General features: G+C 43.8%; 1 protein-coding gene across 3 annotated transcripts in view; it reads left to right on the top strand.

Moving 5' to 3' along the window:
- Positions 1-27,197, top strand: part of GRAP2 (GRB2 related adaptor protein 2) — a 52,525-nt gene extending 25,328 nt beyond the window's left edge. Inside the window, exons 1-8 of one of the 3 annotated variants that reach the window (XM_082241317.1) lie at positions 3,102-3,269; positions 8,844-8,929; positions 12,424-12,515; positions 13,907-14,026; positions 17,714-17,885; positions 21,858-21,989; positions 24,132-24,248; positions 25,008-27,197. In XM_082241317.1, the coding sequence (XP_082097443.1) occupies positions 3,254-3,269; positions 8,844-8,929; positions 12,424-12,515; positions 13,907-14,026; positions 17,714-17,885; positions 21,858-21,989; positions 24,132-24,248; positions 25,008-25,187 (915 nt within the window). In that variant the 5' untranslated portion in view covers positions 3,102-3,253 and the 3' untranslated portion in view covers positions 25,188-27,197. Of the gene's footprint in view, positions 1-3,101; positions 3,270-4,644; positions 4,668-8,843; positions 8,930-12,423; positions 12,516-13,906; positions 14,027-17,713; positions 17,886-21,857; positions 21,990-24,131; positions 24,249-25,007 lie in introns of those variants that run through there. The other 2 variants (XM_082241319.1, XM_082241318.1) reach the window with 2 other exon arrangements.
- The last annotated feature ends 699 nt before the right edge of the window (positions 27,198-27,896 follow it).

The following is a 27,896-nucleotide window of genomic DNA, read 5'->3' as shown; positions in this document are numbered from 1 at the left end:
GCACAGAAAATAAGTATTGTACACAAAAAGTGCAAGAAGGGGGGGAATGTAGATTTATATTCATACATTATTCGTTTCATTTAAGATACATCCATGCAAAGAGATTTCTCATAAAGCTGTAAATTTCCAATATGCTTTCTCTCTCATTAGGAATGTTACGAGCTTATGTGAAGATTCTCTAGCATTTTATTTATTCACCCCAGCAGGGAATTTAATTTAAGACCAGGATTTTGGGGCTATCAGAAACCAGGATAGCCCATACCTATAAGAGATGCAGCATAAGGACAGTTAGCTATTTAGGGAGCCATCCAGCTCCCAAGGGGGACGAGGGTGGCACTGTGGTCTAAACCACAGAGCCTAGGGCTTGCCAATCAGAAGGTCGGCGGTTCGAATCCCCACGCCGGGTTGAGCTCCCGTTGCTCGGTCCGTGCTTCTGCCAACCTAGCAGTTCGAAAGCACATCAAAATGCAAGTAGATAAATAGATACCACTCCAACAGGAAGGTAAACGGCGTTTCCGTGCACTGCTCTGGTTCGCCAGAAGCAGCTTAGTCATGCTGGCCACACGACCAGGAAGCTGTCTGCGGCCAAACGCCATCTCCCTCGGCCAGTAAAGTGAGATGAGCGGCGCAGCCCCAGAGTCGTCCGCAACTGGACTTAACCGTCATGGGGCCCTTTACATTTACCTTTACCAACCCCCCATAGCCCAATGGGGCTTCACAGAGCAGGCAGGGCCACCACCACATCTGTGAGCCTGCTGGGCACAGTGGAAGATTAGGGGGGCAGGCAAATTGATGCCAAACTGGAGCTGGCACAATGATTGAGCTTGGATTGTTCCTGATGCTGTCATGTGATCACATCAGGGTTAGCTTGGGGTCCAGTGTATCCCAGGCCAGCTCAGACTTCTGCCTTATGTATGTGTGGTGGGCAGAAGGGAACTCTGTACCAATGCAGTGAACTGCACCCCTCTGAGGGAGACCAGCAAGGTCTTAGAGAGGCTAGAAGGGGGGCTGGGTGAAGGATGCAAAAGCAGGTTGAATTGCTCCATTAATACTGTAGTGTCCACAGGGCCGTCTTTAGCATATGCACTGCCAGGGTGCAAAGATCAGTCCAGTGCCTCCAAATTTAGTTTAGCCGCCCTCAGAGTTTTTAGGGGAGGCAAACTCAAAGTTGTTGACATTTGGGGGAGGAGAACTGCTCACCTGTAACAACGACGCAGCGGAAATAACTGCTTTAGTTTCCTGACTCGGCGGGAATATTTCACGCTACAGAGTAACAGAATGACAGAAGAGGGGGGTGGGGACTTTCGCTCCATTGCTTTTCACTGCCGCCAATCAAGAGGGACCAGTTTACAGTAGGTATACATTTGGCGCCCCCCAGAATTTGGCGCCCAGGTGCACCACAGCCCTTGCACCCCCGGGAAAAGAAAGCCCTGAGTGTCCAACATGAAATTGTGGGATTATAATTTATCAGGAAGTTCAACTATGCAGCTATATACAGGGTGAGTCTTTTAAAAGAGGCCCTGTAGAACATGTGTACTCTGTAACTTCACCCTGTATTACTGTTTTCATGGTGCTGCAAGGCATTTTTGCCACACCAGATTAACACAGCTACTCTTCTGGAAATTGTTATTTAATGGAGAAAACTCTTAATGTTGGATTGTGGTAAGATACATCATTGCCAATTGTAAGCTATGTTTACATTTTCTGTACAAAATGAGTAAGTGTACTGGCATCCATGATGATATAAAAGTTTCCAGAATGATATAAAAACAGGTCCTATGCGTGGTATGATTCTAATCATTGACAGAATTTAATAAATCTCCATTTTGCGGATATAAAGTTTTAAAACTCCCAACCCTCCAAGCTTGTTGCCGCTTCTGTGTACAGTACTTCTTTTATTTGACTGATCGTAAATCAACATCTGTAACTACTTTATTCTGCATAGCTCTTAGCTTTCGAAGGCTCTCTCCAGTCTGCACTCTTTGCTGGCAGCGTTGGATTTCATGGGCTAATCGGGGAGGTAGCGAGGAAACTGGCAGTGACAGATGAAGCACTGGATTGAGCTAAATGGCCTCCCAACTCTCTGGATCTGCCTTACTGGCAAATTCTTAAGAGGCTGCAGGAGCTACTGCCACTCAAGGCAGACCAAGCTGTAAGGCTGTACAGTAACACGGCATGTACTTCCCAGGAACTGCAGCCTAAACAGAATGCTGGACAACAAGGTCACATTGTGCCAGCTAATCTGGGTGTCGGCTGCCAGACGCCTGGCCTCCATTCTGCCTGTCTCGTGTTCAGTCACATGAATTCAAATTCATCTAAAATAAGCAACAAGGAAACAGAAAGTGCCGAAAGACACCCAGGAGGAAGTGTGCGAAGAAGATCCTTTTTCTATTTAGGAATGACAGGTGATAACTCTCAGTGATGCGTCTCCAGTGGACCATTACCTTAAAAGTGATGAGGTCACCCCCCCTTCACATAACACTTGTGCTTTCCTCACTAGCATATTTTACTTCTGCTGTGAGAGGAGCTTGTTGCCATGGGAGTAGCCAGCATTTATTTGGGGGGGGGGGGAGGACACCTACCTGTCCTGTTCCAGAACCTGCGACGTGATAGGTCAGTTTGCGGAAGCCATGCCTGTCACTCAGTTGGGTTGTGTCACTAGAATGCACCACAACATCATCCAAGTGACCTCAGCAAGCATTTCAGTTTCAAATATTCTGATTGTTTCTACTTTTAGTTAAGTCTTTTTATTTATTTACTTAGGGGGGTGCAGCTGCCCCCCTGGCTACGCCCTCACTTCTTGCTAAGGGACTTTGGGCTGGTTCATAAATGGCTTTGACATGTAGCTTCTACATGTGGTAGAGCACAGGAGTATGCCTCTGACTCATGCATGGGGATGTGTCAGTGCACACACACAAATGCACACAAAGCAACTTTAATATGCTTTGAGGCCTACAAGTCCCACCCACTGACACCCTTTCTTCTCTGCAGATAGATCTCGTGAGTTGGGTTTATGGTGTTCATGTAATTTAGCAGCAGTTGGAGGGGGGGCGCTCCTTGAGGTTTCTTTACTGTAAAAACAAAACTTCAAGGCAACTTATACGATGAAATAAGTAAAAAGCAAACAACCAGCAAGATGGGAGCAGAGCAGGAAGATAAAACAATGTAAGCCGAAGACAGAAAGATAAAAACAGCAGCTAATCCTAATGCAGTTTTTGCCATGTGTACTCAGAAGTAAGACCCGTTGAGTTCAATGGGACTCACTCCAGGTACGCATATATAGGACTGCAGACTTAAAGGTGTTTTTGTTTTTGCAAATGTCATTTTCTTGAAGTTTCCAGTAAATTGCATAATAAATATTCATCAACCTACAACAGAACAAATAGTGAGGTTCCTGTATGGTGCTCTCATCCTAGGTGAGTGTTATGTTTTAATTCTAGTAAATCTCTCCAGAATGGATGTCTTGGAGGCCCAGTATTTTCCATTCTTCTATTATGAATCACAAAAATGGGCACCAAACTTCTTCAAAATTGTCATGCCTCATCACACATGCACCTCACCTCACAAGCCTGCTATGGTGTTTTGTCTCATGCATGTTGGTTCTTATAATTTACAGCACATTATAAATGGCTGTCGACCCCTTCCAGTGTTCCCATATTTAGGTATGAGTCATGTATCCTAAGGCAAGCTGGTTCATCTGTATGTAAATTTCCCATGCTCTATCATGTTTAGAACCTACACAAGGGGGGTTGCACAGAGGAGTCAGATGGCAGAAAATGAACAAATGAATCCATGAATGATTTCCAGACTCTAATTATTCTCCTTCTGTAGATGATGTACAGGACTGGAAGTTGGGTGTAAAATTGTCAAGTTTGTGGCATATCAGTTACAATTTTATACATTTGATAAGACTGTTTTAGAGCAGGGATGGCTAACATTTGTTCCTGTCCTTCTAATTATTTTATTTATTAATTGCTTTGCAAGAGGCATCCCAAAGCAATTTACAATATTTTTGGAATATTCTAACTTTATGGAAATGCTGTGTTTTTGGAATATGGTTTTTGGAAAATTTATATTGGCCATTCTGACTCAGGCTGTTCAGAGTTGTAATCCAACATTTGGAGAATGAACACAATGCGCCAGTCATGTGTTCTTTCATTTCTTCTGACGGTACTCTTATCTGTAGCATCATAAATATCTGGAAAACCAGCTTTATTATTTCTTCTTGTGAATGTAACATACCACACCAACCTTGGCTTGGTTTGTTTTAGTTTTTATGTGTTTGTTTCATGAAGTTCTATTTTTAAAAAAGAAAAAGTATGAGCACAATGCAATAACAAAGAATTATGGGTAATGAAGCATATTCTGTAGATTTTTGCAAGGGCTGTGTTACCTATTTCTCTGCTGCTGTTCATGGTGCAGCCTCTTGCATGCACTATAAAGTGAGCCACTTCCTGCCTTGCTCTTGGCAGCTTGAGCAGGGAAGAGGAGAAGATTGAGGTAAAGGGACTGTTACATCGATAGTCCTTTCAGATCATATCACAACCCTGCTAGCAGGAAATGGTAAGAGGAGCTTTCCTGTCCTTTATCCTGGCATCATCACTTGCAAACGTAAAAGCAAGCCTTTTTGTCTGCAGCACAATCAGACCCCAGTGCATTCATCTGAGGTACGTTCAAGTTCTGTATATTTGATCCATTTGAACGCATTATTAGAAGACAGAAACACAATGGTGTACAGTGATACCTTGGTTCTCAACTGCCTTGGTACTCAAACAACTTAGAATCCAAACACTGCAAACCCAGAAGTGTTCTGGTTTGTAAACTTTTTTCGGAAGCAGAACGTTCTCCATTTTGAGTGTTAAGCTGACGATTTGAGTGCCACGCTTCCATTTTGAGTGTTATGCTGAGGTCTGTCTGTTTTTGCTATTTATTTAGCATTTTTGTTTTTGAGGCTCTTTTTTTTGTGACTGTGTGGAACCCAGTTCAGCTACTGATGGATTGATTGTGTAACTGCAGTACATTGTTTATTGCTTTCATCTTATGGATTCAATGGTCTTGTTAGGTAGTAAAATTCATGTTAGATTGCTGATTTAGGGGTTGTTTTTAAAAGTCTGGAATGGATTAATCCATTTTGCATTACTTTCTATGGGAAAGCGCACCTTGGTTTTGGAACGCCTTGGTTTTGGAACAGACTTACAGAACGGATTAAGTTTGAGAACCAAGGTACCACTGTATTCATAATGGTGTCTTCTTCCACAGTGGAAACTCTGGGGAACTTCGGACCAGTCAGATATTGTTAGACACCAATTTCCATCTTTCCCAGTCAGCATTGTCAATGATCAGAGCTGATGAGAGATGGAGTCCAGCAACATCTGGAGGTCCACAGGTTCAACACCATTGCACTATGTAAATATCTCTATTTGGTGCCAAAATGGAGTTCTTGTAGAGCTCATGTGCACCTGCAGGTATTTTGACATCACTGCAGCAGGGATGGGAAACCTGTGATTCTCCAGACGTCATTGAACTATCATTCCTGACCATTGGCCATGCTGGCTGTGGAGGGTGGGAGTTGTAGTACAACATCATCTGCAGGGTCATAGGCTTTTCCATCTCTGGTTCTGACATTTGTGAGAATTGATAACCTGCCCCTTGTCTTTATTTATATTTCTCAACAATTTTTTTAATCCCAGAGGATATCAAAGCCATTTTCACACTGTGGTCTGGGCTGCCTCTTTCTGGTTCAGCTGAAACCCCAGCTAATCCTTCTCTTGGAGACATGTGTTTCAAGCATGTACAGGCAACTGCACAACTAACCTATTGTAATGCATGGTTCAGAAAGCTGCTGCCCTTGAAGGCCATTTGTAAACTGCATCCTGCACATTCTTATGGAAATTCTCGTGTGGAGGCACTGCTCCTTCAGCAAGCCTTAAACCCTCCTTTTGAGAAACATATGGTTTCTCCATATGCAACACTATGTACACAAGGAAGCACTGGTGTCTCTTTCTGGCCACTTGTTTGTGCATTTTGCAGAGGGTGTGTGTATTTGTATACTAGGCTGCAGGGGCGCCAACTTATAAAAAATATTGGGGGGGCCCATACCGGGGTCCTGCCGCTGGTTCGCTCGGGTAGCCGGGAGAACGCAGTTCGAGGTGGCGGTGTTGGGGAGAGACCCTCGCTCAGGGCGCCACTAGACTTGGCGGCCGGCAGCCTATCTGGGGGGTTTTGGAGCGTATTTCGGCGGAGCGATTGGGGAGGAGGGGGCTTGTTGCCGGATTCTTCAGCTGGGCCGGAGATCCGCTGCTGGGGGGTCCCTGGGCCGAGTTGTGAGCATGGCCTGCTGAAGGGAGATCCAGCCGATTGCGCGACGGGGACGGCCGGGGCTCTCCGGCTAGGGCGCGCGGCTAGCTGGCTGGCGAGGGAGCAGGTGGGGAGGAGGCGGGGGTCCTCACTCTCTTAGGAAACGCACCCGCGCGCCCGATTGCCACGAAGTCCGAAGGGTGCGTGTGTGGAATTAAAAAGCAAAAACGAGATACGGGCAGGGCAGGCAAAGAGTTTTCTGCAAGAGGATGGAGGGCAGGTTGAAGAGAAAATCACTCAGGATGAGACAGTCAAATCAGCCATGATAAAATGGTCTCAGGATATTGGGTATAACATCATGTTTGAGGACTGGGAAAGGTTATGGACCACCGGAATGAAATTCACGGCATGTAATGCCTTGAAGGAAAATATTATGAAAATGATTTATAGGTGGTACATGACCCCAGTCAAGCTTGCAAAAATATATCACCTGTCTGATAATAAATGTTGGAAATGTAAGGAGGCTGAAGGGACATTCTTTCACCTCTGGTGGACTTGTCCAAAAGTGAAGGCCTTCTGGGAAATGATCTATAATGAGTTAAAAAAGGTATTTAAGTATACCTTTCCCAAGAAACCAGAGGCCTTCCTCTTGGGCATTGTTGGCCAGAAAGTGTTAAAGAAGGATAGAACTTTCTTTATGTATGCAACTACAGCAGCAAGAATACTTATCGCAAAATATTGGAAGACACAAGATTTGCCCACACTGGAAGAGAGGCAGACGCAATTGATGGACTACATGGAACTGGCTGAAATGACTGGCAGAATCCGAGATTTGGGAGAAGAAACAACGGAAGAGGACTGGGAAAAATTTAAGGACTATTTACAAAAACAATATAAGTTGTATGAATGTTAAAAATTTACACGATTCGGAAACTATAGCTTCAGCAATTAGATTTGGGAAACAGGAAATTATATTTTAAGTAAGAAAAGGTCAAAATCTAAGGTAATACTATGTTTAATTTAAGATATAAGTAACTGATGAAAAGTATGTTAAATTTAGAGGTATAGTATTTGAAAAGTACAAAATAAGGTACGAAACAAGGTAATAATTTGCTGATATCTTTATTATAAAGAATGCAGGGTAAGGGAGATGCGAGGAAGTCCAGTTAGTTATATAAAAAATGTGTTGAATGGTTGGTTTTCTTTTCTTCTTTTTCTTTTTTTCTTTTTCTTGTTCTTTTACTTTTTTCTTCAGTGTATGTTTCTAACTTTGTATTTGAAAACTTAATAAAATATTTATAAAAAAAGAAGAAGAGAAAATCCTTTCGCTTTTCTGGGGCTCAGGGAAGTCTCAGAGCCGGAGGTTGGGGAAGGGACCCCCTTTGCTCTGCCCTCTTCTCCCGTCTTAGATTTGCATGGGGGTCCCCGCCCAAGCTTGCCTGGCCACCGGGCCACACAAGGGCCGCGCTCTACGCGGCACACCTTGCTAGCCGCGCAGCTGTCCTCCGCGGCTGCGGAGCGGCCCTGCGCCGGTGCCCAGCCCCTCTGGGCGCCCGCTGCGCTGCCAATGACAAGCGGGCGACGTCGCGGGCGGGGAAGGCGTCGCTTTCTTTCCCGATCCTGCATCCTCCCAGTCTTCCAGCCCTTTTTTGGGTTGGAAGCTCGTCTCGTTCGCCCTTCTCCTTTCTTCACCCTGCGCGCAATTTTCCTCCCTCGTCTCCCTCCCCATTTCTCCTTCCTTCCTGACTGACTGACTGACGGGCTTGGGCTCGGGCTCAGGCTCCGGGTCGGGCTCGGGCTCGGGCTCGGGCTCCGGGTCGGGCTCGGGCTCAGGCTCGGGCTCGGGCAGCCACAGCGTCGGCGGTGTTGGCGATCGGCGGCGCGGGGGGATGGCCCTCCCGGGGGAGCCGGCGCTGCTCAATGGGGTTGCCAAGGAGACAGGCCGGCCGCCCTCCTCCCCCGGCCCGGCGCCCCCCGCCGCGCCGGTGCCCGTTATCGAGCTGGTGCGCGCCGGGCGCCCTATAAAAGCCGCGGACGCGCCCACCACCGCCCGAGATTATTGGGGGGGCTGAGCCCCCCCAAACGAATTTTTGAGGGGGCTCGGGCCCCCTCAAGCCCCATGGAGTCGGCGCCTATGCTAGGCTGGAAGACGTAAATGGAATTATCTAGCCATTGGTGCATGTTGACTGATAGTGCCTTTCCTGCAGGGATGATGATGCCGCCCAAAATAATGATTGATTTGATGATGGGGAAGGCTGTGGGAATGTATTTCGGTGTGACGATGCTTAGCTTTTCTGACTTTGGCCAATTGTACTATTGACCCTGTTGCAGGTTGAGTTGAAATTAGGATTGTAACTCAATTATGCTGGTGTCCGTAGTGGAATAACAGTCTAGTGAGACCTGTCCAAGTGGGGAAATACTTATAGAACAAGCTCGTCCAAAGATCCCCTGAGTAAAAGGGCCATAATAAGCTTTCCTGTGTTCAGTACAGTTCCACAGAACAGATATTAATACTATACTAAGCTTTACCATCGATCCCTTCACAGGAGACAGTATGGAAGCTACTGCAAAATTTGACTTCAATGCAACAGGAGAGGATGAACTGAGTTTCCGGGCTGGGGATGTTCTGAAGGTAAGTGCAAACCAAGGTTTCACCCAAGTATTTTCTCTTTTAACACTGTAAGTTCTGCTCAATGCTTATGTGCTTGTATTAACCATCCATCCCATAAGCCAGCAAACCCACAACTGGCACCGGTACATTAGTGGTTCACTGATAATTCCCAGGGTGCATAGTAAAAAGAAAATCCTTCTTAGTCCAAAATTTAAATCTGCATTTCAAAGAAGAACAAAGACTCAAAGTAGCACCTTCTACAAGGACATTAAGCAATCACAAACAATGGAAGAGTTATGCACAAGGAAATCATTTGGGACAATGTGGGTACCGGGGGGGGGGGGGTCTTGTTTACCAATGTTCTTCAAATCCTATGACTGCCTCCCCCAACCTGATGCCCTCCAAATGTTTTGTACTACAATTCCAATCCCCTCTGACCATTGCCAATGCTGGTTGGGGCTAATGGGATATATAATCCAACCAGGTTGTGGGAAGGCTGTCCTCCAGAACAGTAACCTAACTGTGAAGTATCTCTATTTCACACAACATGTGCATACTAAGTATCAGGCTGTTTTTGAAAAGTGATATGGGTCATAGCCCTGATGTGGAGAAGATGAAAGAGGCAGGAAGTGTGAGGCCCACTGACAGGAGGAAACCTATCTCCTTACTTCAACCCCTTCTTTAGAAAATGATCAGAAGCCAGCCCTCCATGCACCAGGGAAATTGATTGCTCCAGATACCTCTTTCCAGGAAAGTAAGCATTAGACAGAGGTCGCCTTTAGTATTTTTACCGTTTGAGCATTGGCCCATGGGAAGATAAACAGCTGCATTTATTTTAAGTGATATTTAGTTCAGCCACTGGCATAGCTAATCTAGCTGGTTCCTAGTCACACATATTTTTGGTAGCTTGGCATGAGGTGCCATCACTAAGGTTCACCAGATGATTAAGTTGTGGTTATTTCTGTGAAGAGAAAAAATAAATGAATGCAGATATATTCATTTACTTATTTACAAAAAATTCTAGCCTGCTTAATGGTTCAAAAGTCTTTATGTGGTGTACACTATGTACAATGCAGCACAACATAACAGGAATTATCCTCTGTTGTGTTCTACTGTCTAGGCATTTATACCCGTGTGTGTAAGGAAGTCAAAGTGCTACCAAATTCAGAAAAGGATTGATGCATGAAGAGGTAGAGCCAAAACACAATGGCCACAATTCAATACAGACATTTAGACATTGAAATCAATGGACTTTAGTGCATTTCTCTACATTGACTTGAGCTTGGTAAATCCATGGGCAGTGGAAAACATTAAGGACATGTTTCTATTGCCTATAGTGGGCACAAGTTTACAATTCTTTAAATTCTTGTTGGTCTAACCAGCCTTTGGGACTTTTTTGCTTCCATGCCTCAGCTGCTTTAGTGCAAGGTCAGCACAAGTAAAGCTGCAATCTTGCACACGCTTAACTTGGGGAGTAAGTCCCATTTAAGTCTGTGGGACGTCCTTCCACATAAACATCTATAGGATCTAATGCAAGCATTGCTCTATGGATCAGGGGGCTTTTTTGGGCCGCTCTCCGCCCTGTTAGTTAAATGGAAGGATTTGTATTTTCCTCGTGCAGACCACTAAAAGCAAAGCAACCCATTAAAAAAACTCCCACACAGTTCCTTAAGCCCCCTGTAAGATCTTCAAAGCAGAACTCTTTCATCACAGACATATTAGAAATACACATCCAGATCCCTCCACCATCTGAACAAGGCTGCAGGAATTTGGGCAAAACTAACGAGCACTTCCTCTAATACCTCTGTGTCCTCCTCCTAGTTTTACTTCTTCCAAATGCATGTTTTGCTCCCACAGTGGCTGCTTTTCTGCAAGAGCCCTTGATACCTATCCGGTCTATGATTGTCCTTTCAAATTACTTGCTTTGTTTCCTTTTTTCTTGCGACTGCATTGCCTACCTTTGAAGTCTGGTTCATTTGCTACAGGGATGGATTAATTATTATGCTAACTACATTGCAGAGCAGGATACTTCTTGCCAAGTGGGCGCCTTTGCAAAGTGGTTTTGCAGTGTGAGAAATGAACCTATGCTGCTGCGCTCGCTCTCTTTTATTCTTCCCTGCAGGCAGCAGGCAGTGACTAGGGAGTAGCTGTCCCCGCCCATCCACCCACCTTCATGGCAGCCTTAAAATCCCTGGGCCTGCACCACTTGCGGATCAGAAAATTCTGTATGCTGTACTTTAGTGTGAAATTACCACTTCAGAACAGAGGAGGGTCGCTTGTCTCTGTGGCTGAGTGACCATATCTATGTGCAGGCTGAAAAAGCTGTGTTATCAGGCAAGACTGAAGTAGCACTGTAATTAGTCACTAACAACAGCAGCAACTGTTAAACAAGGAAACCAATTTACTGAGATAGCAAAGTCCAGAGCAGCTGATGAGTCTTGCAGAAGTCTTCCACGCTGGCCAAGTATCTGTTTGTGTTTGTGTGTTTGACTCCTGAAGATGTCTGTATTCTCCCAAGGCAAAGCATCGTTAAGGCATCAAATGAAGCATAAACTGAAAGTCCTACAAGTCTAAGACCCTATACATACCACTTTAAGGAGAAGGGTTATCGCCCCTTGAACCATTTTTTCAGCAATTAACCAATCAGTGTCTGGGAAAGGTTTCACAGCCTGTTTCCTAATTTGGATAGGTTCCAGCTAGGACATGTTTTGAGGACATGTCCCCAACAACCCTACTCTGCCTTTATTTTGGGCACCTTGCTTCTATTACTGGAGTTGCATCCTTGTATCTTGTGAGCACTTCAGCACCCTTCATACATTTTGTTGTGTTGTACAAGGGGCAGCAGGGTTACACCATTGCTGCCACCACCATCCATGGACATCTGCAAGAGCAGAGCCTGAGCATTTATACCTCTACATGGGTAGGTTCCTGCAGGAGCCGGAATCCTGTGCAGTCAGGGATCCATCTCCTAGGGAAGCCCAGGCATGTAGAGATCCAAGTGCATGGGCTTTCCACCTGCAGACATTCACACCGAATGTGTAAATACTGAGGATGGGAGATGTCATGCATCCTGTGCAGCAGGGACAATAGTGCATCTCCACTGTCCCTTGACTGCGTAGAGCACCCTTCACATGCAAACTGCATGAACTGGGCTCTCAGTTAGGTACAGTGGCTTTGCCATATCATTTCTATAAGGCAGATATGAGGAACCTTTTGGTCCTTGGGTGCTGCTGAACTACAACTTCCATCAGTCTCAGCAAGCATAGCCATGAATGGTGTGAGTCGTAGTTCAGCAACACCTGGAGGGCCAGTTTTCCCACACTTGCTCTAAGGAGAGAAAATTGAGGTTTTTCGCATAAAACTGCTGAAGCTTGGTTCAGAACCTTGCAGACAAGTTGACAAATGCCTAACAGTGGGGAGTGTGCCAGGAGGGGGGTCATGGGACATTAAAAACCTGGGTAGAATAAGACCTATATGTCCTTTAAAGTAATACTGACTCTCCTTTTGGCGCACAGATTTTAAGCTCTAAGGAAGAGTGGTACAAGGCTGAGCTGAATGGTTATGAAGGATATGTCCCAAAGAATTTCATAGATTTTCACAGTCCCAGGTAAGCATGTCAACTCTTCTAGGTGTTTAACTGGAGCGTGTCCTTGTACACTGCGGTCCTGATGAAAGTCAGGGGTGAGTGTGTTCCTAGAATTAACATTTTGAAATCTCCTGCTAGACATGCAATTAAAGCGGTGTTTATTTTGATCTTCAGCCCTGTGCACCTGCTCCATTGTAAAAAGAGGATTTATTGTGTGCATGAGGCAGAGAGGGACATCTCAGTCATTTGTTAAGTGCAGGATCCTGCTTTAGCAGTCCTTAAGTAAATCATGGTTTGCACCAAAGCTGCTAATTAAACCACGTTCACAGTGCCCAGACATAAACTTCTCAGCCTCTTGTGCTCATATGCTGTGGTACCATATGCAAGTTTATTATCCTTCTCTGCAGATTTAAAGACAACAGCGACAATCAAACTACTTTGCATCCTTTTTATATAAAAAAGCTTTTTTTCCCCCTAAAGTACTGTGTTGTAGCAGAGAGTACACCTGGTGGCTTGACTTCAGTAGACTACATGTGTGGCAGTGCAGACTTCTAAATAATTATTGGCATATTATTAACCTGGAGCAGGTGTGCGAGGAACAATGTTTGTAGGCTCTGGGGGATTGTCATTGGCTTGTATGTGTTGCACCACTGGCCCCTGCTGGATGGAACCAAAAGGACCTTTTTGTATAGAGCAGTTTCATCAGCTGGCAGCTGCAGGGTGAGAACTCAAAAAACAAAATGCAGGCCTAAATTTTATTTCATTTTTAGACAAAATTCATCCATTTTTCTCTTGCAAGTACCTGTGCATTAGGTGATATAAGCTCAGTTCTATGAGCCTTCTGAACTGTGAGTCTCTACACATGAACCTAAGGTTCTGATATAGAGGGACATACTACATATAGTCATGACATTTAACAATAGGAATGGCATACTTCCATTTTCTGAGCTTTGAAACACTGTGAATGTTGAAACCCTTGAATTAATGCCCCCCTTCCCCCTCTTTGGATGGTCATGTGTATAGCATATGCCAGCCCCACAACATGCAGGGGCCCACCTGCTCATTCTGGTGAGTGGGGCCCTGGACCTCTGCCCCCATGTCCTGGCCTGGTGTCATCACCACTTGAAAGAGGCTTTCTTGATCTTTGTGAAAGCAGCACATGCTGGAGTTTGGGGTTTCCAAAAGAGGGGTGCATTTACTTATTTTTACTCCGTTTTTCCTTTAGCAAATAGCTGGGTTGTTCTATTTCAGAATGAGTCATGTGGCATTTTCTACCATTGTACCCTCTTTTCTTTACCTGGCTCACTTTAAATTTTCTCTCCATTTTTTTCCCTTTATCATTTCTTTCTTTCTCTCTCTCTTTTTCACCACCTACATTCATCTCCATGAATGCAATCTGTTGTACTTTTCAGCTGGTTCCATGAAGACGTATCCCGCCACAAGGCAGAGAATATGCTCAGGGGCAACAAAGTGGGCTCCTTCATCGTCCGAGGTACTCAGAACCGTCCAGGCGACTTCTCCATCTCCGTCAGGTACTTGTGCTTTGTAGCCTTCTTACCTACCTTTTAGGAAAGACTGGTGTTTGGGACTGAAGAGTTCTCCCTCCGGCTGACATTTTTAAACAGGCCTGCTTTCGGTTTCTCTGTATGAAGAAGATCTGTTTAATTACAAATCTGTTATCCTGCTATCTGCTTCCAACAAGGCCTGACAGAATAGCTTACAATATAAAAACACCAGCCAATAAAATATATAAACGGTGCAATCCTATACTTTAGTATGTATTACATATTCAGAGAGCCAACCAGGGAGTCAGGCGACTGGTCTGGAGACCTCCAGTCCTGTGACTGAAATGTCTAGGTCCGAAGGTGTATCGGGGTCACTGGCAGTATGGTCTTCTGTTGGGGGTCCTGCTTCTCCTCCTCCTCTTCCTCCAAGGTAGCCCTGTTTCCAGACCTGAGAAGGACTGAACCCCGACATGCAGCTGCCCACTGTAGCTCTAGTGCTCAAGCAGAGCTCAACCTATACCAGACCCACACCTTATTTCCCCTCCTATTTTTGTAGCTGTTCTTACTTTTATGTTCACACAATGGCATCGGCATCAAAACAGCAGCTTGTATTCCCCACCCCCTTTAATACAGATTTACGCTTTGCAGGGGAAATCCAGTAAATTAAAAGTCCTGCTGCTAATGTTTGCGGAAATGAACCATTTACAATATTACAACTTGATGGGGAAGTATCCTATATTTCTGGGAGAACTTAGTTGGATGGAGAAGGAGGCTCTCATGCTGGCTTCAAGTCATCTGTAGTTTGCTAAGGATGGTAGTAATTGCAGCTTAATGAGGGGTAAACTTTCCTTATTTTTACTATTGTTTAGTAAACTTGTATACTACCCTTCACCTGAAGATCACAGGGCAGTTCGCAAAATAAAATTACAAAATGAGAGCGCAGAATACACAATAAAGCAAAAAACAAACAAACCACCACTGCAAGGCCATCTTGCCCTGAGAGGGAGAGAAGCTACAACAGCCTGGAGAGCTCTCCACCATCTAGCTCTCAGTAGTTTACCTGAGGTGGCCTCTTCCCCCCCCCCACAGGATTACCACAAAGCTGTCCAAGGAACCATGTTGCCCTGGGAGAAAGAGAGCTTTTGTGTTGGTTTGTTTTTCAAAAAAAGAGCCCACCACAGCTCCCCAAGACACCTTGCCTTGGCTGTTTATATAGCTTTGAGTGATGCTTACTGTTTCACCTGTTCTACATAAACTGCTTTGTGAGATTTGCCTGCAAAGCAATATATAAATAAATGATAAATCAAAAAAGATCAGCAGCCTTCTTGCCCAGTATGGACCTTATAGTCCTGGCTTGCATGCTGAAATGTTTTTTTCTCTCAGCCTCCCTCCCTCCTTCCCCACTCCACCACAGCCATCCTTTTGTAATTGAAAACAGAGCACAGCATCTCTCAAAAGTGGCTGTGTGATGCTTCCTCTTTCCCAGGTAGACCATTATTCCATCTTTTCAAATGTTTATGAGTTGCCTCTTTGCCAAAGCACACAACATGACTTCCAACAATAAAACCAAAACGAAATGAAACATAAAACAATAACAGGTAAATAGCAACCATCTCTACAGTAGCAGCACGAAGCCCTCTTTGAAATAACAGCCAATCAATCAAGCTAACGACATACAGGCTGAAATAAACGTAATGTTATTTCAGCCTGTACAACATACAAATATATAACAAGCTGGGACATGGAGCAGAACCACCCCATTAAATCAGAGGTGGGAACCTTGAGTCCCTCCAGACATTGTTGGGGTATGTACACATTACCATTTATTTTGGCTCCAGTGGGCTCCCACTGCCAGTGTGTGAAGCTGAGGCATGTGACACTAGCCCCAAGCCATCTGAAGATTTTTGAGAAATACTGTTCATAGTATCAAATGATCACTCTGAAAAAGAAGACTCCCATAGCCGTTGCCTTTGGACAAATTATTTTAGTTATTGTTTTACTACATTTATTCATTTGTTCAAGGAGCTTAAGGCATCATGCTCCTCCATATGATCTTCACAGCAGCCTGTACGAAGTAGAGCCTGGATAGCTCAGTTGGTTAGAGCGTGGTGCTGATAACGCCAAGGTTGCAGGTTTGATCCCTGGATGGGACAGCTGCATATTCTTGCATTGCAGGGGGTTGGAGTAGATGGTCCTCAGAATCCCTTCTATGATATTTCTATGATTAGGTTGAGAGATGGTGACTGACCCAAGGTCACCCACAAAGCTTCATGGCTTAGAGGAGATTTAAACCCTGGTCTCCCGGATCCTAGTCCAGCACTCTTAACCATACTGGCTCAGACACTGTCAGGCAGCAACTTACAAGAGAAAGAAAGCGATGTGGGTGGGAACCTGACTTTGCCTGCTGACTTGCTGGAGGCAGGTAAACAAGCACAAGACAAAACTGGCAGCAATTCAAATGATAGGGAGCAGTTCAGTTGCTCCACTCACTCTTAGGATACTCCTTCAGCTGCTTTAGCAACAGGCATTGAGAGAAGCTTAAAACAGGAGCCCAGAGTGGCGTCCCACTAACAGCAAAGTATGGGTAGCCGGTGGGTGGTCCTGCCCCGGGCACTTTCAAGCTGGGTTTGGCCTAACCTGCATGTGCTCTGCCACTGAGCTATGGTTCCTCCAAGTGACCCACCTTATTCTCAAATATGACCTAACCAAGGTAAGAGCAGGGACCTTCCTTCCTGTATTTGGCAATGCAGAAACCATGAAGATAGTTTCCTTCTGCCCTGACCTTTTATAACAGGGGTGGGGAAGCTCCTCCCACCTCAAGGCCGCATTCGCTTCTGGACAACCTTCTGAGCGTCACATGCCAATGAGGAGGAGCACCAGAAGCATGAGTGGTTGAAGCAGCAAATGGAAAGTTTAGCTTTGTACAGTCAGCTAGTTTGTACATGCACACACTCTATCTCTATCCTCCATCCCAAACAAGCAAGAGGCATTATCAGAGTTCAAGGAGACATTCCAGGCAGGCAAAAGCACTCAAGGAGGGTATGAAGTAGGGGCCAGTGAGGGGCGTGGCCTGGGGGGAGAGTCCTGAGGGCCAAACAAATAGGGTGCAAGGCTGCATTATGCACTGAGCCTGAAGTTCCCCATCCCTGTTTAGCGAGTACCCTTACACAAAAAGGCTGTGGTTTATCCTTCATCCTTCTCTGTTGGGCCAGGTATCATACATGCTATTCATGGGAGCACTGATGCTTGTGTTAGTGGGCTTCATATTGGCCATTGGTTTAGACTGACTTGTATTACATTGGTTTAGCTATATTAGAACAACAGATGCCTAGGAAGTTACTGCTCCGTCATGTCTCCTCTGGTGAGGGATGTTAATTCAAAATTGCCTTGATGATTTGTGTGATTAAATATTTAGTAAGAGGGCCTGACTGACCATTTTCATTAATACAGCACCATTGCTCTTCATAAAGGCCTTTCACAGGACTCTAAATGCTAAGGATTTTAAGCATAGCTTTAGTGCTCTATCCCATGCTGGTTTCTGCCAGCGCTGGAAGCATTTTCACAACCGCTCCAAAAACTGCTTTTCATCCAAAATGTTTCCTTTCTGAATGTCATTAACGTAGGATACAAAGCAAAACAAAACCATTCAAAAATTAAATGAGTGGGAATCCCAGACTGTTGTCAAATGATTTGTTTTCTCCCTTTGGTACCCAGACATGAAGAGAACGTACAACACTTTAAAGTGATGAGGGACCCAAAGGGCAACTACTTTTTGTGGAGCGAAAAGTTCCTGTCGCTAAATAAACTTGTGGAATTCTACAAGACTTCTTCCATCTCCAGACACGCACAGATCTTCCTGCAGGATGAGACCCAGAAAGAACAGCAGGTAAATCCCAAGGAGCTCTGTTTTTACCAAGCCAGGGTGAATGAGTACGTACATATGAAGCAGAAGCATGTACCGTAATTAGGACTTTTTCCATGAGACAAAATTGTGGCCAAGCCACCCTTTTTTTTTCTTTGCTTTTTTTGTTAGCTTTAATGTTATAAAAATCAATTGATTTTTATGGAGACATTTATAAGTGAACCAGGAAGCGACCTTTCCAGACCAAGCAATGTAGTAAAATTCATGAAATTTGACAATGAGCATGACTGGGAATTGCCCCTCTGGGACGGCTTGCCTAAAAATAAAGGTCTTCAATGGAATAGAAGGTGGGGACTATGGTGGAACTATGGGAAGAGCATTCATGCTGGTTCATTGAAAGGATACACTTTTTGTTGAAGCTGAAAATCTCATTTCACTGCCGTCTTCTGTTTTGATTTATTTTACTCCTAACAGCAATCTACACAGAATGCAAAGGAGGCCTTGAGGTTGGAGACAAGAGGCATGGTTTAAGCATAGTGATAAAAAAAAACAAACCCAGAATGAATGGAGCACTGAAAGGAGGAGAGAAATGTCACATCCACACCACACATTGAATCACGCTTATACCACCTTAATAATCAAGGAGAATCCTAGAAACTAGTTTGCTAAGGGTGCTTAAAATGTATGGTGTGGGTGTGACCAGAGCGCAAAAGGTAACCCTGGGATGTAGGTAGATCCCACGTTGCTGGCAGCTTGTTTCAGTCTGTGCCAGAAGAACAAAGAAACGACAGGTCGCAGGTTGTAAGCCATTACTCACAGTGCAGTACTGAGAAGGAGGAGGTACGGTAACTACAGTAACCAGAGAGCCCTGCTTAACCAGGATGTGGACTCTGATATTAAATTACCAGGATGTGAATGCTGAGGCAAAGCAGAAAATAGATTGTGCCCACAATAGCAAGGAAGTTTTGTAAGCCACATTGTGCAGGGAGGAGCACTTTCTTATCCGCTTCAAAGAGAAGCAATGACACACCTGGCAGAGAGGATCATGTTGCCGACCTCTTTCCAGCCAGTTATATCCATTTTTAAAACACTGTCTTGGAAAGTAAAGAAGTGCGTTTGTGTGAAAGGACGGGTAAATGGCATCAACTATTTGCATCAGGGATTATTCAATTAGAAAAGAAGCATGAAAGCATCTGACTGTCTTAAGTCAAGGATCTTCTTTGGCGATCACTCGTCACTGAGTAAGATTGTCTTCCATAAACACGGTTTTAACAATGAGTCCGTAAGTGACTGTGGAGGCCATCTCTGGATCCACATATCCTTCCACAGTGGGAACATTGGTTTCCGGGTGGGAGTTGATCACGGTGTGGATTTGCCAAGCATGCCTCTTAGCACATTTCTCCCTTGCGTCCTGAGTTTGAATGTCGGGACTCATCCCAGACCACACCCTGCACCTGCCCTGCTTTGCAGTCTCCTCAAGTATCTTTGCTTGGCTAGAATACATCCTTGAACTTTGAGAATGCTTCTTATTTGCCAGGATGGAGGACAGCAAGGGGTGTGTGAGCGGAAACAATCCTGGTGTACAATCCTAGCTCTACCTCTCTTTTAAATCAGAACCAGTGAAGGTGATGAATGTCCTGTGTGAGTGTATGGAGGCAGTTGGAGGGTGGATGGCAGCGAACAGAGTGAGGTTGAATCTTGGCAAGACAGAAGTACTGTTTTTGCAGGACAGGGGGCGGGCAGGTGTGGAGGACTCCCTGGTCCTGAATGGGGTAACTGTGCCCCCTGAATGACTAGGTGCACAGCCTGGACTCACAGCTGTCCATGGAGGCACAGGTCGATTCTTTGTCCAGGGCAGCTGTCTACCAGCTCCACCTGGTACGCTGGCTGTGACCCTACCTGCCCGCAGACTGTCTCGCCAGAGTGGTGCATGCTCTGGTTAACTCCTGCTTGGACTACTGCAACACACTCTACGTGGGGCTACCTTTGAAGGTGACTCAGAAACTACAATTAATCCAGAATGCGGCAGCTAGACTGGTGACTGAGAATGTCCACCAAGACCATATAACACCTACATTGGCTCCCAGTACGTTTCTGAGCACAATTCAAAGTGTTGGTGCTGACCTTTAAAGCCCTAAACGGCCTCAGTCCAGTATACCTGAGGGAGTGTCTCCACCCCCATGATTTGGCCCGGACACTGAGGTCCTGCTCTGAGGGTCTTCTAGCGGTTCCCTCACTGCAAGAAGTGAGGTTACAGGAAACGAGGCAGAGGGCCTTCTCGGTAGCAGTGCCTGCCCTGTGGAACACCCTCCCATCAGATTTCAAGGAAATAAACAACTATCTGAGGTTTAAAAGACATCTGAAGGCAGTCCTGTTTAGATAAATTTTTAATGTTTGATGTTTTATCGTGTTTTTAATATAATGTTGGGAGCAGCCCAGAGTGCCTGGGCAAATCCAGCCAGATGAGCAGTGTATAAATAAATTATTGTTGTTGTTGTTGTTTTGTTTGTTTGTTTTTAAAGGTAAAACTAAAATTCATTGCTCTTCCCAGCACTGGCATGTGGCCCTCAGAAGGCTGGCCAGAAAGGAATATGGCCCTTGCTTACCCAGCTCTACATATAGCCAGTAAGAGACAGTGTTGGGGCTGAGGGATTTTTTCATACCAAGAATACAGTACTCTAAAATGGAAAGGGTATGAAAAAATCTTGATTGAGGGAGGGAAAATTGTAGGAAGACAGTGATTTGGGAGAGAATGTCATATGGACAACACAGGAAGCTTACTATCCACATTAGAACAGAGGATCTCTGTGCCTCCTTTTAGTACCTGGCAATCCCTCCTCTGCATTTGCCTTAAACCATTTTTGCTTCCTTCATTTTGTATTGCAAATAAAAAGCCTATGTGAATCTGAACTGCCAATTTGCATTACAAAAGCATCTTTATCCACTATCTCTTCTGCATTGGCAAGGATCCCTGGCTAGCATAAGCAGAGCAAGAGAGGCTCAAAGGTGATTTAAACCTCAAGTGTGAAAACACCAGGAAGCAAAGCTGACAGCTGGCACAACCAACACATACATAAATTAAAGGATAGGGGTCTTTCTTTCTGACTCCACTGTTGTATATGCTTGTTAGGATTGCAGGAGCTGTAGAAATATTGGCAGATCCAGTTGCAAAGACAAATTAAGCCTAAAAAGCTTAATTTTAAAACACAGTCAAATCAATAATGATTAAGATTAGACATTCCTGAAGCTCTCTCTGTGTGATTAAACCCTATGAAAAATGCCGGAGTTTTCCAAAGAGTTAAATATGCCACAACTTGCAAAAAAAAAAGTTGAGTGCAAAAACTCTTATTAAAAAATTAAATCTAACAATTGACCATGGCTTTGTGGTGAATTTGTGCCATGTCTTTAGAGAAATGAGTCTCCTTCGCACATGTTTATTACATAAACTGCCTGACATGTAAAATATTAAGTTTTATACACATAAACACACACATAAACATACATATACATATATGTTCATTGTATGTGTGTAGATTATTGGGGTTCTCCATCCAAGTTGCTGATCAGGTCTCCACCTCCTTAGCTTTAGTAAAGCAGTATTACCTATTGTTTCTAGTATCAAGGGGGCAGTAAAGGGTCTGAACATGTCAGATTTCTCAGCACAAGGTCTCAGATAAGCTGCAGCTATGAATGTTTTTGGACACTGTCTCATGCTCTAGACATGACTATAAATAAGGCGAGGGACAAAAACAACAGCAGCAGAATGAATACATTCCTTTGAGTGGTGCCCAGTGGTGTCAATAGTAACTGTCAGGATAGCGATGAATATCCATGCCTTAAGAAAATGGAATGTGTAGAAGCTAAGGTGCCAATCATGCGCAAAGGGGATGGGAATGGTTCTGAGTTATCCCTTTGTGATATGAAGCCCTTGTCTGGAAGCACTCTGGGAAAGAATACATAGAAGGACGAACAAAACGTAACCCTCTTTCTTTCCAGGAAGCCGCTGTATGGAACCTGGCCAAAAAGACACAGGAAGTGCTTCACCTGAATGGAGGACATGGCAAAGAAGCAGGAGCATCAGGGCATAACAAAGATGTGGATCAATCAGCATCTTGGCAGCATAAGCAGGTAACAGAAAGAGATGGACTTGAGTTGCTCTGTCCTGCTTGCAGACCTCCCATAGACATCTGGCTAGGCGCTCCAAGGCTGCATATGCACCGTAACTTTCAAACATTCAAAACATATCCCCACTTCACAAACTAACCTGGGAACTGCAGTTTACCCATCACAGAACTACAACTCCCAGCACCCTTTAACAAATGACAGCTCCCATTATTCTTTTTTGGAGGGGAAATGCGCTTCTTAAGTGCTTTAAAGCTATAGTGTTTACATAGCCTGAAAACAAGATGCTAGACTAAGCTAGACCTTTGGTCTGATCCAACAGGATTCTTCTTATTTTATTGCATGTCTTCCTGCATGATCTTGAGATTACGCTCGGTCGTGCTGAGGTGTGGTGGGAATTGATACACCTAGCCTCAAAATAAATTCCTTGCCAATCTTTTAGGCATAACTGTGCAGCTCAGAACATATAAAATATATTAAATAGTGTGTTTTCCCCCTGGCTCTTCTCCAGGTTGTCCATGTGGCAGCAATAAGAAGGATGCATGTAAAAGAAATATCTGAGAATCCTATCTGATCTGCGGGGAGGGGAGGAAAGTCACGTACTGGAGAAAGCTGGAAATAATGCAACTTAGAATGTTCCAAGGAAAGGGTGTTCTTATAACAGAGTAAACATGCCCTAAACTACGCTATGTGTACACAAGGCAAGAGTGGCCTCTATTAAAGGATGGAGGCTATATCTCATCAAAAACAACCATGCTAACTATATATGAGTCATATGTCTGACATCAAGCAGAAACGTGAACTACACACACAACTAGTTTAAAGTCAAACTGATTTTGACTCACTCTTAACATCTCTAGTGGGGAACAATTGACATACATATCTGCACTGAGTCGCACTGACCTTTTGTGCTGGCTGAAAGGCAGGTAAGACACCTTCAGGGGCAGTTTGAAATGTTACATTCAGTAAGAGGAAATTGGAAAATACTTCCAGTGCTACAAACAATAATCTTAGCAGTTCTAAAGGGCAGTAGTTATTTTATGGACAATAGAGCTTGCCTGCCTGTCTGCATGCATGCCTGCCTTCAGTACAGCTTTCATCAGCCTGGAGCCCCCCCAGTTGTTTTGGGCTACAACTCCCATCAGCCACAGCCCAGCATAGTTGTGCTGGCTAGGGCTGATGGGAGTTATAGTCAAAAACATGTGGAAGGTGCTGGGTTGGTAAAAGCTGTTTCAGTGGATAGGTGTAAACAACAAACCTTCCTGACAAAAGCTTTACTCCAAATTGGCCAATACATTTGACACAGTAATGGATTGCGCCACACCTCTGTTTGCCTCCCACACAGTGCAATAGTACAGGCATCTAATAAGTGGCATTTGATAAAGCTGATGTAAGACACTGCTCAGTGCTGGCCCATGACATTTTTCTGCCTAAGGCAAAAGCAAATTGCAGTGAACTGCAGTGTAGACAAGCATTTTGCACAGAGGTGGAAGTGTTTGCAGCCTCAAAGAAAAATAGGAACAGGATTTCCAGTTGTCCAGTTTAAAAATAAAATAAAATAACCAGGCACAAAAACTCAAAGCCAGTCACTACATATATATTCCATTATGTGACAGAAATTGTAATAAATGCCTTGTACACATCACTGGTTACTTCAGTGCCCTCCCACTGCTGGTGTTTGAAGCTGAGTATGCATGACATTACGCATGACAGTGCGCATGACATTGGCCACAATTCATACGTACACTACAGTCTTTTGAGAAATTCTCCTGCTTCCATCCAATCTGAAAACACAAGACACATTCACTTCAAAATTAAGCTGAGGTGTGTACATTTGAGACAGCCATAGCACATGTGCAGATGACAGCTTCACAAAAGGAGTACATGGTGGGGGCAGGCAGTTGCAGATGCAGGGAAACCAAACAGGTAATGCACATTGGCTGAGGACTTCCTTTCCCTCTCTCTGGTGTGTGCAAAAAAGTGCTAATATGACTTGCAAAACAGCAGGAGGAAACAATCTCGCTGTGTTTTAAGCCACCAGTGTGTACATAGCCAAAGTGTTTCCTGTTCAGCAGGTAACTCTGAAAGTATCAGATCCCCAATAGAACAGATTCATCATTATCTTACTGTATTCTCTTCACATTCTAGGACCGACGTGGCAGGAGTCTGGACATTAAAGATACGTCTCAGAGCCAAAGACACCATGGAGAAGGGAGTGGGCCATCTGTGTTCCGGAGACACACCGATCCAACACAGCAACCACAGGTATGGCAGGTACCTGTCTTTCTTGAGAGGCAGAGTCTAGATCTAGGGGAATGTGAGGCACATTTCTATTCAAAGAGCAACACTACATGTATTATTCTGCATATGCCACTTCAAAATACAGTAAAATTTATGCTAAACTTTTATGCAAGTTCAGGAACTTGGTTCTCTTGTTAGATCCTTGGTGGGAAAGGAGTAGTAACATCACTTTATTTTTAGATATAGCTGTGACATTTTAAATAGTTTACACTGTACAAAGTTCCTTACATTTTTTTTTTTATTTTTGTAAAAAGACGGTCTGAGTCCATGGTCAACCAAGAAAAAAGGGGGAAACCATAAGAAATACAAAGGTATCGGGGAACTGATGGCTATCTAGGACAAGTGTCTTATTTTCCCCCAAACAAAATATTTCATTTGCTGGGTATGTCTATGCAACAGATGTGCAACCTTGAAAGAAGATGTGCACTCTGTTCAACAAATGAGACTCAACCACTCCCATACTTATTGTGCAAATATAGCTAGTTAGAAAGGCCATCAGTGGCTTGGTGGGGCATGTTACAGATAGGTAGCCGTGTTGGTCTGCCATAGTCAAAATAAAAAAATTAAAAAAATGTGTATCTGAAGAAGTGTGCATGCACACGAAAGCTCATACCAAGAACTAACTTAGTTGGTCTTTAAGGTGCTACTGGAAGGAATTTTTTTATTTTGATGGGGCATGTTATTCTACAGCTGACACTTTCTTTTGTCTTCCTCTGTTATTAGCGAACACAATGGGTCCGTGCCTTGTATGACTTTGAGGCAGTGGAGCAAGATGAGCTAGGTTTCTACGCTGGAGATGTCATTGAAGTCCTGGACAACTCTGATGCCTTCTGGTGGAAAGGCTCTTTACATGGAAAATTGGGTCTCTTTCCTGCCAACTATGTAGGGCCAATGTCCTGGTAAATTTACATGGTTTGTGACTGTCTCTGTTTTAATGAGAATGCACCATCTTATCAATACCTTTCATGCGCAATCCTAGCACCAAATATTCAGCACTCAATATTAAAAGAGCTTATGCTCTTTTAATTTTTACTCTTAATGGTAGCAAGAGCCTTAGGTTGTCTAAAAGAGCTCACTTAACTTCCTATGAACTGTGTCTCATTTCACAGATCTAAGTTAACATGCATCTTTCTTTCAGTGGCTATTTCTTAGGCAATTCTTCAGAGAAAGTTTTGGTTTCATCTCAAGTACCCTCTGCGCCATCCCAACTTCATAGCTGTTTGACTGCCACAGCGGAAGTATGAAACTTTACATCAGTTGGGTACAGTTCTATCTTCTAAGAATGCATACAGGCATACATAATTTGAGCTTTCTGTGTCACCATCTTGAGTTCGGAGACCAGTCAAACTTGTGTGTTTCATATGGAAAGTGTATCATGTACAACTCGGATTGTATCCTCCTTCAAACAGCTCTTCAGCTATTTTATAATTTATTGTTTGCTTTTAATTTTTAAAAAGTGGATGAAGGTATGTTTAACTGTAAAATTGTACATACAGTGCTTGAATTTTATTTAATTTTTTAACTTCAGACTGCTCACCTGAAACACAGGGAGAGGCCAGGCAAAATACTGAATTGGTGTTCAGTTCACAAATCAGTACACCTGTCATTTGCATTTCAAACTCAGGAAAAGGCATGCCCAGTGGGGGGAAATGCAGTGCAACTCCTGTTTTTGTTTTGTTCTGGGTATGTATTTACATACCCTGATTCCCCTTTATTGTAAGATTATAGAATTCCCAAGTAAGAAATTTTTGCATTATTGTTCTCTAGTTTGGTTGCCCTTTCAGACTGTTGCAAAGGTGTATATGCATGCTTACTTTGTTCAGCAATTCATCATCTGAGAACACTGCAGTTGTGTGGTCTTGGACTAGACTTGTGATTTGCTGTTGCTGTTTTGTGTTTAATTTGGATTGGGCTTGGGCAACCCTAGTACTAGCTAGAGAGCCAAAAAAAGCTCTTCTTCACAGAGCTCTTCTGCAGCAGTCAGCAGCAGGAGCCCCGTTTCTGTAGAGCAATTTGCATTGCGGCCATTTGGTTTAAGGCCATTTGATATACCACCATCATTGTGTGTGTCTAGTCTCAATAACCATGTGGAGCCACATAAAGACATAGGGCCATTCCATATGGCAAACATGTATCGGTTTTCTACCAAATGGTGGTGGCTTGATCCATTAGGGCTTCTCTTGGTTCATTTGTCATGCTAAGCCAAACCATGGTATGGTGCAAGCATGAGGGCTATGGGACATGATACTGTGGTTGCTTTGCTCTTGCCCAGTCATTCTACTGCTATGCTGAGATAAACCACAGCTTGGTTTTGCATGTTGTCCAAATCCATGTTTGTAGTTTAGTTCTCTCCAGACTAATCATGAGTTCTGACAAAGGTTTTTCTTTTCTGGGAAGACTCATGCCCATGGCTGTTTGGGTTAGAATGCTGTACAAGCAAGGCCGTTGTCTTTAGCTGTTGCCTGTTAGGTGGGGTTGCCGTATTTTGAGGAGCAAAAAAGAGGATGCTATGATGGCCATTCAAAGCAAATAAATGCAATTCGTCTTGAATTTTACCCCTGAAAAAGAGGGTGTGTCCTGGAAAAAGAGGACACATGGCAACCCTACTTAGGTGACAATAATCCAACTACATCCCAGCATCCATAGCCCTGACTTTTTTTTGTGAAGACAAACTATGTACTTGCTGTCAAAAAAGATTTTACTGCTATATTATTTCTATCTGTTGGAGTGCTCCAGAAGGGGCTACTCCGTAATCCTGAGAATGTATAAAGTTATACTCATTAAAAATATATTGTTTCTATTACTTTGAATAAAGATGGTTATTTAGCAGTATTGAAACAATGAGGCAAATATACAACCAAAGGGCAACTTGGGTTGTCATAAGTACAATAAAAAACAAGTTTAAAAATCCTAAAACCTGAAGTACAGTAATTGTGCATCTTAGCTGAAATTTAGCTAATTGTGTTCACCCAATCATATCATTCAGTTCAGGAAGTAATAATTAAGTGTTAAGCTATTATTTCATTTGAAATTAAAAAATCAGCCATGCCAGTTCCTAATGAAATTGACATACCCATTGTCAGTCTAAGCAAACAGAACTAAAATCAGGTGATTCCCACCCCACGCCCAGCACTCACAACTAAAGCTTAAATACATACTGCTATGGTCAGATTTGTAATGTGGCTTACCCTTCAGCAGCAAACATGAAAGAAATGTTTTGTTTAGAGAACTTTCCTCCAACAGCAATGACAGTATGTGAGCTATATAAAGTAGATATCTTCAACCTCATGTTCCACGAGACTGAAGACCCACTTTAAACCCAAACATGCATTTCTGGACCTATTTTTCCATCTTTTACTATATATTTACATGGTTGCAACCCACCTTGGCTCAGGCCAGACTCACTAGTGAGTCACAACCCACCAATTAAAGACCAGTGACACACAACATAGAAGAGCTGAGGGAGTACATGGGAATGAAAGGGAAATTTCCTCACAGGAACGAGATGGCAAAAGCTAGTAAGAAAGTGCTAATTCTTTTAATAGTAAGTGAAGGTTTGGTTAAAGCACAGGTTGTTAAGTATTGCTCTCAGCTGGGTTGTTCTTGAGACTA

This window comes from Podarcis vaucheri, assembly GCF_965113315.1.
Source record: "Podarcis vaucheri genome assembly, chromosome: 10".
Taxonomy (NCBI): domain Eukaryota; kingdom Metazoa; phylum Chordata; class Lepidosauria; order Squamata; family Lacertidae; genus Podarcis; species Podarcis vaucheri.
The sequence above is the reverse complement of the archived record's forward strand: the minus strand, read 5'-3'. Positions and strand labels throughout refer to the sequence as shown.